Source organism: Haliotis rubra, unplaced genomic scaffold (genome assembly GCF_003918875.1).
Source record: "Haliotis rubra isolate DU_JTF1 unplaced genomic scaffold, ASM391887v1 Scf1092, whole genome shotgun sequence".
NCBI lineage: Eukaryota > Metazoa > Mollusca > Gastropoda > Lepetellida > Haliotidae > Haliotis > Haliotis rubra.
Genome location: NW_025764995.1, coordinates 173,297 through 189,970, shown reverse-complemented (window position 1 = coordinate 189,970; position 16,674 = coordinate 173,297). Strand labels below are relative to the sequence as shown.

Below are 16,674 nucleotides of genomic sequence, written 5' to 3'. Positions count from 1 at the left end.
ATTGCCTTGTCTGTTCTTGAAACACAATGGTGAGGCAAGAACAGGTCACTATTGCCTTGTGTGTTCTTGAAACACAATGGTGTGACGAGAATAGGGCATCATTACCTTGTGAGCTCTGAAAACACCATAGGGAGATAAAAGAGGAACCAATGACCTACGGTTGCCTTATAATCCAATTTCGAGAACTGGAAAGACAACCAAAGGGCACCTTTACCTTCGTTGCTTTTGAAACGTCGTAAGAAGACAGGCATAGGACACTATTACCCGGTCTGCTCTTGAAATATATAGCATGGATAAATAATATTGCGTAGTCTCTTGTCAGACATCTTACGTATCGATCACAATGACAATGGCTACCTTAAAGTGAGTGAGTGAGTTTAGTTTTACGCCATACTCTGTATAGAATCAGACCTGGACCAGACGATCCAGGGATCAACAGCATGAACATCGATCTACGCCATTGGAATACGATGACATGTGTCAATCAAGTCAGCGAGCCTGACCACCCGATCCCGTTAGTCACCTTTTACGACAACAGGGGTTACTGAAGATCAATTCTAACCCGGTTCTTCACGGGTGACTACCTTGAAGCACAATGGGGTAGGCATGTATGGGGCACGATCACCTAGTCTGTACTTGAATTAAAATGGAGAAGCAAACAACATATACTATGACCTAGTCTTGAACAGTATGGGGAAGCAAAGACAGGGAAGTAATACCTTGTCTATTTTTGACATACAATGTGGAGGCAAGCATAGAGCATTTAGTCGCAGCATGATGACGAGACAACAATGGGCACAGGACCTACGAAGGGGCGACAGGCCGGGAGCTTCAGAAAAGGGCGCAATATACGTGTGCATTTTAGTTACAGATTGCATCGGAATCTTACACCGGATTCGAACGGATGGACTATCTTTGACCATGCGGTAAAGGCGCCCTGTTTTATCAAAAGGTATGTGTTTCGAATCCGGACTTTACAACAGAATACACTGTGGTGTTTTTACGACACATAAAGTACCTTGATCTGGCACTTCATTGTCTCCAAGGCCGCGGGAAGGTCGGCGCTCTCCACCCTGCCAGGCATGATCTAGAAGCAAATGAGGAGTTTCTGTAGATACAAATTCAGCAAGCGCATGTTTTGAGTGAGTGAGGGAGTGTGTAGGTAGAGCCCCTTTGAAAACCGTTACTGCTGTATCAAGACCAGGGTTGGATTCCCCACATGGGTACAATGAAGCCCATTTCTGGTGTCCCCCGCCGTGATATTGCTGGAATATTGCTAAAACTAAACTCACTCACTCCTGAAAAAGCGTGTTTCGTTCTGAACGAACGTTCCGTTAAGTAACGTACCTGTTAAACAGGTCTGAAAGCGTGTCAGTGCATTTTGTGAGGACCGCTTCACGTTGGCTCATGGAAAGCTCAGGTGCGGCTCAGTAGTCTCATCTGATTGTGTGGCATTGTGTCTTTAGCAGAGCTAAACTGAGTTTTATTTCACAGATGGACTGACGGACTGAGTTTGGTTTTACGCCGCTTTTAGCAATATTACAGCAATATCACGGCGGGGGACACCAGAAATGGGCTTCACTCATTGTACCCATGTGGGGATTCGAACCCGGGTCTTCGGCGTGACGAGCCAACGCTTTAACCACTAGGCTACCCCACCGCCCCTTCACAGATGGAATGAGTCCTACCAAAACACGTTTCATCAAAAAAGCATCTACAACCTTCTTGCTGTCATATGTTTTTGCCATATGTTACTGGTGAGTGAGTTTAGTGTTATGCCGCTTTTAGCAATATTCCAGCAATATCACGGCGGGGGACACCAGAAATTGGCTTCACACATTGTACCCATGTGGGGAATCGAAACCGAGTCTTCGGCGTGACGAGCGAACGCTTTAACCACTAGGCTGCCCCACCGCCCCTTATCAGGAACCGAAATTAGTAAGAAACATTAGTGTTCAAACATCAGCACTATATCTAAATACTTACTTCTAAACATTAGAGTGACACATTGTAGCAGCCAATATACACTGAAATATATGGTATTGAAACGAATGAGAGAAATATGATTAAATCATTTCTCACTACGTACAACCAGCCAGCCAGAAAATCAGTTTTAGAAAATATTCCTACATTTAGATATATATTTTTTCTTCAAATTTCTTTCACTTGACATTTTGGTGCTGACTGCCAATAACTCTAACAGGCTTCTGTCAGTTCGTCGTCGGAGTTGACGTAGTTGCCATCGACTCAGTCTTGCAGCTGTATACATCCTTGTCGATGAGCGTGTTAGGACGAATTACGTCATACCACTCGTAACTGATTTCTTGGTAAAAAGTGCTGCTTTAAAATTGAACTAAATTGTATCCTGAGATGACAGGCACACGTACTGTAAACCCTTGTGGGTTTCTAGATTTCCCGACAGAAGGGAATATATCTTTCTTACGTGTTAATCCAATTGGACAGGTGTTGCGAAAATAACGGCTTGATGAAATTAGTTTCGATTCCAGTTGAGCTTTCGTGTTTTTATACCACGAAATAAGATTACCGAGGACAGTATTCTGTCTGTGAGATGTTTTTTTACGTTAAAAAGTCTTTAAATCGTGCTAAGAATCACGGCATCTAATAATTCTGATATATTCAATCTTACCACGAGAGTGGTGAGTTTCTATGGTGAAAGAAAAGATTATACCCTTGTTGCTATGGTAACAGCAGTCTGTCTCCAAGACCCACGAGAATAACTTCAGGTCTAGAACTCAAGTCTAGAATAATTGCCAAGTCTACAGTGCCTAAGTTATTGGAATTAAGCAGAGTTCTGAGACCCATTTGGTCATATTTAAATCTATTTATGATGTAGTTTTAGACAAGATGTATTTCTGAACTAAATGTCAGTCTTTGTCGATGGGGACAATGTGCTGTGCTGGTATGATGAAAGCGAAGATCATGACTCGTGTTTTCATGAAAATATTCACATGCGTCTGCCAGAACAAATCCTGCATTTCTAATAGTGAGTGAGTGAGTGAGTGAGTCAGTTTAGTTTTACGCTGCTTTTAGCAGTATTCCAGCAATATCACGGCGGGGTACACCAGAAATGGGCTTTACACATTGTACTCACATGGGGATTCGAACTCGGGTCTTCGGCGTGACGAGCGAACACTTTAACCACAATGCTACCCCTCCGCCTATGACCTTAAGGAAACAGTGACCTGATCTCTAGTTGTTTTGACCTTCCATAAAACCAGATAACATCCGAAATGTAGAAGCAACAAAAAACACTGACAAAAACTTCAGAGGTTACCTAAAAAACGCCATTTCCCCGTAGCTGTCATTATACAAATGTCATGAAAAACCTGACGTAGACACGCAGCAACAATATTCCCCTTTGAGATACATTCCTGTCGAGGACAACGTGATCTTTGCTCCACGGAACCAATCGTGTTGCTAACGAGGCAGTGAAAGAGATGGCGGCATCTTGCGATTCATTTCCCTTGCATATCTACATGGCGGCTGAGTTAGCATATCGGCGTAAGGCTGTCACGTTAAACTAGCACAGAAATACATCACAGAGCTCTTGAGGTAAAACTGAAGGAAGGGATCAGACAGACAGACAGACAGAACCCACAACAAACGGTGGTATTTTCCCAAGTTTTTTCATTCTTAATTTTCTAAATTAGCAGGGCCCCGTTTCACAAAGCGATCGTAGCGCTACGACTATCGTAAGTCTATGTTAAAGTATGGAGTTACGATCACCTTTGTACTTCGACTGTCGTAAGTCTATGTTAAAGTATGGAAGTTACGATCATCTTAGTACTTCGACTGTCGTAGGTCTATGTTAAAGTATGGAGTTACGATCATCCTAGTGCTACGACTGTCGTAAGTCTATTTCAAAGTATGGGAGTTACAATCACCTTAGCGCTATGACTGTCGTAAGTTTATGTCAAAGTATGGAGCTACGATCATCTTAGCGCTACGGTCGCTTTGTGTAACGGGACTCAGAAAACTAATGCCAAATCGTTAGCACCAGTGCTGATGGAAAGTACTGCTATGTCTGCATTTCAACTCCGGACAATGTTAGTAATGCTATAAACATATAAACATTAATATCAGTCAGCTCGTCGCAATCAAATATACTGTAGTCATCGGAATTACACCAGGGGTTTGCTTGTTTGTTTGTTTGTTGTTTACCTCAGCAATATTCCAGTCATATGGCGGCGGTATGGACCAAACAATCCCGTGATAAACATCATGAACATCGATCTGCGCATTGGGATACGATGACATGTGTTAGGCCAGGGGAACGCAGTGACATTCCTACAGCATCTAATATACCGAATTTTATTTCGGTAAATTCTAGAAAGTTTGATCGTAAATATATTGTCAGGGGACAAGTTTTGAATGAGTGAGTGGTTTGGTTTGTGTGCATTAGTGAGTGACTTCGGTTTTGAATATGTATTTCAGTTATATACTGAAATGTGTATCAACTTAATGTAATGGAAAGTCGAGAGTGAAGGCAAGTCTCAGACGTTCATATGAAACACGCGAACACGACGCTGGGAAGCATGAAACCAATATCAGAGCAAATCAGGATTCGAAACGACGATCATAGGATTATGACAAGAGAAATAAGAAGCAAATGTCCACATGGACCTCCAGGGCCTAGGAAGAATAGGCTACTAAGACGGGATAGGCGAGAGGCTGGAGATACGAGAAGGGCCAGAGACGAAAGCGGCTAGATGTGGTATTGGCTAGATGTGAGAGGGCTTAAGTGACTGCAGAGTCTAGAGGGCTAGATGTACTAGAGATGCTAGATGTGGTTAGATGGGCTTAAGACACTACAGAGACCACTACGGAGAGGCTAGATGTGAGAGGGTTTAAGTGACTGCAGAGTCTAGAGGGCTAGATGTACTAGAGATGCTAGATGTGGTTAGATGGGCTTAAGACAATACAGAGACCACTACGGAGAGGCTAGATGTGAGAGGGTTTAAGTGACTGCATAGTCTAGAGGGCCTAGATGTACTAGGGATGTTAGATGTGGTAAGATGGGCTTAAGACACTACAGAGACCACTACGGAGAGGCTAGATGTGGTTACAGCTTACATTCCGCCGTACCAGAGTGGATTCAATACAACCGACCTTTTCACGTCTGGGTACTTTTACCAATTTCGTTCAAGACAAACATGTTTTTTAAGATGAGTAATTCAGTTCTCTTAGCAATATTTTAAGAAAGTCCCATACGAATAATAGATGGTGCTCTTCTATCGCATAGCTTTACATAACTTGATCGATATGTCGTAAACTTCATATTACGCCTACCATTCAGAAACACTGTTGGGTTAAGACAGGCCTACACAATTATCTGCAGAAAATCGATTTTTTGGCTTTCCCTATGAATGGCTTTTGTACACGTTCGAATTTCTTTTCCATTTGTGCTGGGTAATAAAGAGAAGGAACTGCCTCTGACGACTGTGAAAACTCCAACAAGAGTTTTGCAGATTAACCACGATAAATGGCGTACATGCCAAACAAACAAACATTGTCGTTCACAATAACTATCCATCTCTATCTGATTTTACGGTTTGATAAACATCATGTGACTGTCATGTGACTGCTGACCTCTAGCATGTAATAAATTATGTTTCTCGGTAATACTGTGAAGCGGGCAGGAATTACATGATATAATATAGAGAATATATGTTATTAAGCTCTCAACGTCTGTAGAACAATATATAGTTCAAAGTAAACATAGACAGAAGGCAATGTGTTGGTTACTGTGGTGACAGAGATACGCAAACACACACACGCACACATGCACACATACATGCATTCATACATTACATACATACATACATACATACATACATACATACATACATACATACATACATACATACATACATACATACATACATACATACATACATACATACATACATACATACATACATACATACATACATACATACATACATACATACATACATCGAACTCAGTAGAAGAATTACATATATCGCCTATCTCCCAGATATTGATTCCTGCATAGCGGGTATTTCAGTCTAATACTTTCCTAATACATTTTGGAAGTAGAAAGAATAGCTTTTTAATAATTCATCAAAGAAGGTAAATGGCCGAGGTGAACTCATCTAGTATAGATGTTCCGCGACATGCTATCACTCCATGCAGACGCTTCATTAAAGGTCACGTTAAACTTGGCGTGTACACGTTGGTAGGCTGAATGTTAGAACGTGTTCAAGACGCGCCTCAGGTCAGCCTCTAAGAGGCTCTGAACCTCCTGAGTGCCCCTATCGGGAGCCAGACTAACTATAATCACCAATCTCGTAGTATTACAAATCAATCAGCAATCAGGGGCGTGCTATAACATAGAATACATAGTCTATATTAAAGAGCGGCGGTTACAGCAGGGAACCTTGTCTGCGACCAGCGTCTAGCTGTGTCCAATTACATCCACAGTTTCGTCCCTCTCCGGCACGTATCTTTACAATAGTGGCTTACGTACAACAAAATCAAATCGATTGCAAGCTCGGATCGAAATATCTTCATCGAGACTATTTAGACAAACCTACCAGTTTATTTTCATCTCTCAATTCATGTAATCAAATTTTCCCTCATGAAAAAACGGTCACGTCTCCTGGCATTTCTAGCAGTCGTGTGATTTGCGATTGATTCTTGGTTGTTAGGCTTATAGAAATCTCGCGAGTTCTCGTTACTAACCCAGTGTGTCGTACAATTCCAATGGGCAATTTGGTCGACAGCAATCCAGAGTCTGTTTGCTGACAAGCACAATCGACTGGCAGAGGTCAATCAATCAAGCAATTGTACCATCCCGAATTAGATGCTCCTGAAGTGGAATCCTTAAGAGATAAATAATAGGATATCTTTAACGTCAATTTTCTAATGCTGCTGAATTCCGTAATTTTATTACTTTTAGTTATGTACTTGAGGTTGGGCTCATTAGGCTTTAAGATTAATTCGTCTACAACTTCAATTAAAGCGGCAGAACCTTCCCCACAATCATAAGAAATCTTTGCTATAAGAGTCCACTAAGCGTTTCCTACTTTATGTTTCCACATGATGTTTCACTACTAAAAGAGATGAAACTTGGTGTTTGTAAATAGGTGATCGTATCCTGAATCCTTTCGTGGCACCAGTCCTAAACACATGCAAAGGAAAGTCAATTAAAGTTTGTTGTTAAACATCGGAGAGCTTTATGACAAAGTGGACTAACGGCATTGGGTTGTCAGCCTCGCTGACTTGGTTGACACATGTCATCGTATTCCAATTGCGTAGATCGATGCTCATGATGTTGATCACTGGATTGTCTGGTCCAGACTCCATTATTTACAGACAACCGCCATATAGCCGGGACATGACTGCGTTAAACAACAACCAAACCAACCAACGGATCAGTCGGTTATTTACGATGTAGCTTCGAGGCATGCCGGAGCGGTGGGGGTAGCCTAGGGTTTAGGTAACATTACGACCTGTGATAACTCTATTGTTTATCATAATTGTACGAATGTCGTAGCGCTACGAACGTTTTATGAATCAGGGTCCCGATCCACAAAGCGTTCGTAACGTTACGACCTGTCGTAACTCTGTAGTTTATCATAATCTTACGAATATTGTAGCGCCATGAACGTCTTGTGAATCAGGGTCCCGATCCACAAAGCGTTCGTAACATTACGACCTGTCGTAACTCTGTGGTTTATCATAACCTTACAAATGTTGTACAGCTACGAACGTTTTATGGATCAGGACCCAGAGATGTTTCATTTTTAGCACAAATTTCTCTTTACCAAAACCTGTATCAACGCTAGGTCCTGCCAAACCGAGGATCAAAATAAGGACGAATGCAGCTGCTATCTCACAAGCCAAACAACGGTTCCACGTCGATGCCCGCAGTAATTCATTATGGTAATACCAGGAAGCTGGTGTATACAGAATGAGATGGCGGGGTCACGTCAATGCCCAGTAGACACAAGGCAGCTATTAACATGATCACATTGACAGATGATGTCTAGGGTATGTGCTATCAACTTCATTCAGATCTCGGCAGGCAGTGTTGACGACTATTCCCCACAGCGACGCGTGTTGCCACCTGTTTCACGGGGAATAGGAAAATGACATTAATATCTGCAATATAACACGGCCTCGGAGTTTCATCTGATGTGTTTTTATGCCCATATCCATTGAATGCTTGATTGACGCTGAATCAGTTGTATGATCCCGTTTCCGATGAACAACGTGTGATATGAGGTATGAACATCCGCCATACGTATTTTCTTATCAGGAGTATATTCCAAATCGACCGGGTTACCTGTACATTATACACTGTGAACACATTGATTTGCCCTTGCATGTGTTTTTGACTGCCGTGTTGGGCAAAGAATACGCTCAGCCTTCGTGAACACATTGGCCGTGATGGGCACTGTAAACGCTCAGCCTTCGCGAACATTTTGGCCGTATTGGGCAAGGTATACGCTCAGCCTTCGTGAACACTTTGGTCGTGTTGGGCACTGTATACGCTCAGCCTTTGCGAACACTTTGGCCGTGTTGGGCAAGGTATACGCTCAGCCTTCATGAATACTTTGGCCCTGTTGGGCAAGGTATATGCTCAGCCTTCGCGAACACTTTGGCCGTGTTGGGCAAGGTATACGCTCAGCCTTCATGAATACTTTGGCCCTGTTGGGCAAGGTATATGCTCAGCCTTCGTGAATACTTTGGCCCTGTTGGGCAAGGTATATGCTCAGCCTTCGCGAACACTTTGGCCTTGCTGGGCAAGGTATACGCTCAGCCTTCGCGAACACTTTGGCCGTGTTTGGCACGGTATACGATCAGCCTTCGCGAACACTTTGGGCGTGTTGGGCAAGGTATATGCTCAGCCTGATTCTTATACACATTTTTATGATATTCTCGCAATCGAACATGTGACTTTGCTTTTGGTAGAGATAATATTAGATTATCGGAAGATTTTCGCATCTGCAGTTTATCCCTGTTTACGGTTACCGTTTAACCCTCAGCACATATTCCGGAAGGAATGTTAAACACGTTTAAAACACTAGTGATCGCAATGAAAAGAACATAGCCATACCTGTGCTGGTGTAGGAAATTGTAAACAGTCTTACAGTACATGAGTGAGTGAGCTTAGTTGTACGACGCACCAACTAGCCAGTTTATGAAGCGCACTAATCCATGCTCAATACATGCGCATGCAGTGGTTAAGATGAATGTCAGTCTTGAAAGGATTGATATATTGCTTGCTTGCTTGCTTGCTTGCTTGTTCGTTCGTTCGTTCGTTCGTTCGTTCGTTCGTTCGTTCGTTCGTTCGTTCGTTCGTTCGTTCGTTCGTTCGTTTGTTTGTTTGTTTGGTTGATTGGTAGGTTGGTTGATTGGTCGATTGATTGGTCGATTGGTTGATTGGTTGGGCGAGCGAGTGGGAGAGTGAGTAGACAAACACACTGATCCCCAGCCGAAAACACATTCTGTGTTAGTGTGTGTATGCGTGCGTGTGCGAGTGCGTCTCGTCCTGGTAGCCGTCTGTGCTTTACTGTATACTTATTTTTTTCTTCAGAAGTTGAAAACTTAACAAAATAATTTCTGTTCATGAAATTCCTACCTGTATCACATAATTTAATAGCTCAGAGAGATCAGAGGGCGAATTACCATAGTCATATGAAGAAAGACGATCTGAAAGGTTGTAATGTGATAGATATTAACTGCTTGTTATTGTATAAACCTGAGACATATACACTCTACCATAATCCATAATGGCAAACGTCAACGATTGTCATGAGTATATCTATGTGTTATGATTAATAGTTCACCGTTTTCTGATCGTAGACTTGGAATAACGCTGAAGCTACCAGAGCAGAGAATACTATCTTTGAAATTGGTCATGGAACCTTTGTTCTCGGAAAATCACTTTTGCATCAACGCGCACCTTGGCGTAGAAGGGATAAGACACGGACTTCAGAGTGTCTGTGACATAGATATTTTCCAATGTAATCTGATTGTTATTGTTATTGATTTGATAAGCCAATCGGAAGAAGTGGTACCTTATATAATGTTTAGTGTTATCGACGTGATGAGGTAATTGGATTACCTGGGTATAATGATGAGACTTCTCGATGATGCTATCTGAATATGATGAAAGTGAAACCACCTGGTAGGAACATCTATGTCTGATTGTGTACAATAAACCTTTGATCAATGATCTCAATAAGAGTTAATCTGTAGGCAAACATGGCTGCCAACATTTAACACGATGTGAAAAATGGAGGTTCACAAAACATTAGAACATTGTTTTCATGCGTGGATTCTAAAATTACTTCAGCGTGTGACATGACATCTTCAACATCGATTTACTCCCGGGGCAAATGTAGAGACAGCATCAAAATCAAGCAGTATGATACACCCAGCCTTACACCCATAGGTCACGTCAGCCATATTGGATTTAGGGGTCTTCAGGGTTATTTAGAACTTGTAATTAGGGTATATCTTCCAATTTCTTCGCCTCTGAAACTACAAGTCGAAATTATTCCGAACTCTCTGTATATGGTCTCTTTACACCCGTCATCAAAAGTATAGGTTAACAAATGTCTCCTTGAAGCGGCCATGTTGGATTCGATTTCTCAATTGCTTCTAAGATTTCTTTTGTTATATTTCAAAGGAAACCAAACTTGAATCTGGAATGAACTGCTTTTAACTTCTTTCATAGATCGTTTAGACAATGCATGCCTAGCTTCAGCATTGTACACTGATTGTAGGACTTCTCCTGACTTTTCACTATCTATTAATACTTTTCTTTATGAGTAATCGTTTTTCAATACCAAACTCGAAAATAAGTGCAATACCGCTGGGCGAACTGGGACACTGAACATGAATTATCTATACATTTTGATCGATATAAATCAGAATAAATTTGATAAATGACATTTTAAAGAGGATTCACTTATCAAGGAAAAAATATCATACACTGAATCATGAAGTCGTAACTATATCTTTGTCCCACAACTGAGAGAGTTCACAAACAGAGCCAACGTCCCTTTGACTCCTTTCAAAATGTCAAATATCGAATTGATGGCTCAAAATACAAGACATGCTAAATGAAATATAAAATTTAGTATGCAAATATACAACGCACAAAGCAGAGAGTTGTCAATCTCGATTATCTGCCACAACAGAATCGACTTTGGTTTAATGGGCAAAATAGGGGTGAACCATATCTGAATGCGTCTGTTAACATCAGTGACAATATTATAGATTATTCGATGAACGGACGTAAATTTAATTTAAAGATTTTAAAAGTGTGGTAAACGTAGTTGGTGGAAGATTTCCTGGCATCAAATACTTGGGCTGGTTAAAATGATCGATGATCGAAAATATTGTTGATAATCGGAAATAGATCAGTAGGGAGTATTATTGATGATTATCGATATAAAAATTGTGCTATCGATAATATTGTATATAAACTTTTGTGAAAGAAAAAGTTTTAATTTTCTCACACAATATAAACTGTTTGCACATTTAGGACTTTATTAATGAGCTGCTTCTAAATTATATTCAGGTCGTTGTTCTTTTTAAGTCCATGCAGAAACAGGTCACACTCACAAGTGATGTCAAATATATTCGTTTATTTCAGACATTTTCTGGCATTTTCGTTCAAAGTTACGTCTCCGATAGCTATCGATAATCGATCGATATTTAGTTAACGATTATCGATCTCTATTATTAATTTCCATAGACAGCCCTATCAAATACTCCTCTACACCCGACAGTCGGACAAATATAATGTTTATCTCCTCAGGAAAACTGCAATGTTTAATTCTTACTGTCGGGGACTGTTTAAACGAACCAACGTTAGGCGTGGACAGAGACCCTTATCTGAACTGCTGGCGGATGATAACAATGATGACAATTGTGATAACGGTATAACAAGTGACATGAGCATCCCTTTACAAGTACCAGCAGCAGGGAAGTCACTTAAGTGACCATTAAAGGCAATGACAGTAATCACGGCTCTTAAAGGACAGTCATCACTCCCACTTGATTGGTCAAATTTGGCAATCAGCAGTCATAGAGAAAGTTATCCCACTTGACCTGTAGTTGACCACAATCCCTGATATGTTAATTCTGACATTAGGGCAGTTTCCAGTCGTTAAGCGAGCTACATGAAACTGATAGGTCGGATATGTTTGTTTTGTTAGTCGAGAGAACCTTGATCACTTGACGGTTTTTGTAACGCGGGTTCTGATCTCTGCTGGAAAAGGCTGTAATTAGAGTGAAACTACAGTTTCTGAAAATGAAGAAAGTCTCTGGGCTCCTGTTTAAGGAAGGTAACCTTTCCTTGCCTGCACTGTGCCGCTATCGGTGGTAATTATAGCATTGAAAGGAAGGGCTTCCAAAATACACTTCTGATAAGAAACAGAATTAATAAAAATGAATGTCTAATGGCGTGATGTCTGTATGTGTTCGCATTGCAGTCAAGTCGAGATACCTGTTTGGACAATTTTAGCAGCATTACTGAAAATATCAATCTTTTCCCGGGTTCTAAGTTAATTGTGGACAGCATACTCGACATTTAGGCACCGTGTATTGTATTGTTCGCTGAATATTACGACCCCAAACTGATATAACCTTGCTTCCTAGAAAGAAACATTCATGGCAAACAGTCTGGGTGTTATTGTATTAGGTAGGGAAAATGCGTCTATATTTTGATAATATTATCTTGATGCCATTCACTTTGTTGCACTTCCGTTAATTGCAGAATTACACAGTGTAATGGTCTGTATAGGTGTGGTGCCATAGGGATCCAGGTGTTATCTGGATCATATAGTGAATGAGCGAGTTGGGTTGTACGCCGCTTTTGGCAATGTTCCAGCAATAAGTACAGCAGTACCGAACCGCCCACTTCACTTGCTCCAACAACAGTAGAGTGAAAGGATTACGACTGTCAAATGTGCGGGTGAAATCTTGGACACTATAGGACATAAGTTCTTTATAAATGTTCTACATAGACTGTCAAATGTGCGGGTGAAATCTTGGACACTATAGGACATAAGTTCTATATAAATGTTCTACATAGACTGTCAAATGTGCGGGTGAAATCTTGGACACTATAGGACATAAGTTCTATATAAATGTTCTACATAGACTGTCAAATGTGCGGGTGAAATCTTGGACACTATTGGACATAAGTTCTATAAAAATGTTGTACATAGACTGTTAAATGTTCGGGTGAAATCTTGGACACTATAAGACATAAGTTCTATGTAAATGTTCTATATAGACTGTTAAATGTGCGGGTGAAATCTTGGACACTATAAGACATAAGTTCTATGAAAATGTTCTACAGAGACTGTCAAATGTGCGGGTGACATCTTTGACACTATTGGACATAAGTTCTATATAAATGTTCTACATAGACTGTCAAATGTGCGGGTGACATCTTGGACACTATAGGACATAAGTTCTAAAAAAATGTTCTACAGAGACTGTCAATTGTGCGGGTGAAATTTTGGACACTATAGGACATAAGTTCTATATAAATGTTCTACATAGACTGTCAAATGTGCGGGTGAAATCTTGGACACTATAGGACATAAGTTCTATATAAATGTTCTACATAGACTGTCAAATGTGCGGGTGAAATCTTGGACACTATAAGACATAAGTTCTATATAAATGTTCTACATAGACTGTCAAATGTGCGGGTGAAATCTTGGACACTATAGGACATAAGTTCTATGTAAATGTTGTCCATAGACTGTTAAATGTGCAAGTGAAATCTTGGACACTATAGGACATAAGTTCTATATATATGTTCTATATAGACTGTCAAATGTGCGGGTGAAATCTTGGACACTATAGGACATAAGTTCTACATAATGTTCTACATAGACTGTTAATGTAACTACTAAAAGTAGCAAAGATTATGTATCTTATTTTTATTACAAAGTGACTGCTTGTATTCATTACTGATTAATAGATTAAACCATTACAGACTGAGTTAATCAATATGCTACAGTGTGTGCAGTCAACCAGAAATGTTGTTAATATAAGCTGTGGAAGTTTTGGGATGTGGAAGTTTTGGGAGGAGGTTAGGTTTAGTCGGTTTTATTTTAAAGGAACTTATCAGGGAAGGGCTGGGGTGCTCTCACGTAACAAGTCATGGTTAAATTTGAAAACCGATTTTTCCATTGCTGAAATATACACACAGATGGTCATCTGAGTGAAGACGCACATGGCTCTTAAATCTGGCCAAACTCTTGTGCGATAAAGACATTTTTATGTCAGAATATTTGTACAAATTTTCTTCTTCCAGGGAACATTTCCTTCTTCCAGCAAAGGAGAGAGGCATTATTTACATATCGTCCGAAGGGTGTACTGAGCTTTTGCTCAAGGGATGTTTGCTTATCTATCGGTCGATGAATAGCCCCAGGTCAGTTATCATTATCAGAAAGTTAAATAAAAGTATTGATGCCTCGTATTGGTTCAGTGACCCAGTCGTGAGAGGTGCCACAGTTTAGAGTCGACGTTGGTAGTGCTGATAGACCAAGGATCATAATAACATCAGGCAAGGATTCAAATCCGCCATCACTCCAAGGGACGCAACTCGCACAATGAACTGTTGTTCCTTGACTACCAGTACCTACTGATCAAGACCACTTGATCTTCTAAGGGGGCGGTGGGTTAGCCCTGTGGTAAAGCGTTAGCTCGTCACGCCGAAGACCCAGGTTTGATTCCCCACACGGGTACAATGTGTGAAGCCCATTTCTGGTTCTACCCGTTGTGATATTGCTGGAATATTGCTAAAAGCGGCCTAAAATTAACTCACTCACTTGATCTTCGATGAGTGTTAGATATATTACAGTGATGGACCCCAAAACTAGACATCCTAAATCCAGTTCTGTATGCAAATATATAACGCCAACGGAAGAGATCTATCAGCCTCAATTGTCTGTCAAACAGAATCGACCTTGGTTTAATAGCAAAAAAAGTGGAAAAAAGTAGAAAAAAATATTACTAAACATCAATGATGACACCAGGAACTGCATCTCGAGATACTGTGCAGACCCCAGCCACACCAACGTGACGGTGACAATCAGAGTTAAAGCAAAACTGGCATCTGTCATTTAACGTCGAGAGCTCGTGACAGCGAACTACGGGCGCGGCGTTGTCCATCTTCCCAAGTAGGTCTCCCAGATTCAGCGCTCACATCCAATTGGCTATTCATTGTTTTCAATTGCTCTGTATCAGTCAATTTTCATTATTGATATAATTGATACGGTCATGTAAATCAAATCTGTTCCTTCAGCCGGAGTGAGTTTGTGTGAAGGGTAAGTACTTCGTGCTGGAGACTGGACAACTTCAGGCACAGAAAACAATCGGGCGTCATTCAGAAGCGAGTGAGTGGGTGAGTTTAGTTTTGCCCCGCACTCAGCAATATTTCAGCTATATGGCGGCGGTCTGTAAATAATCGAGTCTGGACCAGACATTCCAGTGATCAACAACATGAGCATCAATCTAGGCAGTTGGGATACGATGACATGTGTCAACCAAGTCAGCGAGTCTGACCACCCCATCCCGTTAGTCGCCTCTTACGACAAGCATGGGTACTGAAGATAACCTGGATGACGTGAGTACGTGGGTCAATGTGCCTATTCTTGTGTCCCCGCCGTGATATTGCTGGAATATTGCTAAAAGCGGCGTAAAACTAAACTCACTCAATCACTTTTCCCCTTAACAAAACTCATAAATGCTCGTCGTATGTGGTGGTCTGGCCCCCTGAACGGCGATATTGTTATCAATATCATAAATAGAGCGTCGGTGTTTCCACAAGTCATATCAATATCAAAATGACATCAATATGAATATGACACCCCGTCGCCTAATAAACCAGACATATTAACATCGCATAATCTCTATACAGTTCGGTGTATTGACTAGCAATAAATATCGCCGCTCCTAGACCATAATGAAATAGTCTCTAATTTTTTATCATTTTGACGGATTGTCACACTGCAAGCCCGCAACGAGCTCAGAGTATATTTGGTGCTAAAAACTCCATTAAAATACTCTTTCATATTACCCTCTAATAACGTGGACTTACACGTCGTGTCAGAAATCAACGCCACCAAACCATTACTGTTATGTCCCTCTGTGCAAATCGCATCCAATATTCCTTGGAAAACCAACCAAAGCGGAATTCACTAGCTGAACGTGGCGTCCCATTTGGTGTTAACAACACAACCGATCTTTAAAATATGGCTAAAGAGATTTATTTGCAGCGATAATTGACTTTTTTGAATCTCGTACGGGAGATTATTACATCAGATCGATAACTAAGATGGCTTTGTTAGTGGTACATTATCAGTAATCCATACATCTTAATTCTACTTTGACGCCTGGTAACTGGAGTCCATGTGATCGGCTTACGACAAAACAAACAGCAAATCGCTGCTGATGCCGGTCGTGCTGTGTACTCATCATCTTAAAGGTGCAAGGTTGGTTGTTGGTTTGTTGTATAACGCCGCACTCAGCAATAGTCCATCTATATGGCGGCGGTCCAGGGGCGGATACAGTATTTTGAGAAGGGGTGGGGGATGCGCAGCATTGAGAAAAGGAGGGGTGCACACTTCATTTTCACCCGAGTTTAAT

General features: G+C 41.0%; 1 protein-coding gene across 2 annotated transcripts in view; it reads right to left on the bottom strand.

Annotated features, from left to right (window-relative positions):
* LOC124283372 overlaps nucleotides 1-16,674 on the bottom strand; it is a 155,394-nt gene that overhangs the window by 66,610 nt on the left and 72,110 nt on the right. The window contains exon 2 of one of the 2 annotated variants that reach the window (XM_046719412.1): nucleotides 1,019-1,087. The exons of the other annotated variant lie outside the window; for it this stretch is intronic. Within the exon in view, the coding sequence (XP_046575368.1) occupies nucleotides 1,019-1,087 (69 nt within the window). The remainder of the gene's footprint in view (nucleotides 1-1,018; nucleotides 1,088-16,674) is intronic. 2 annotated transcript variants of the gene reach the window in all.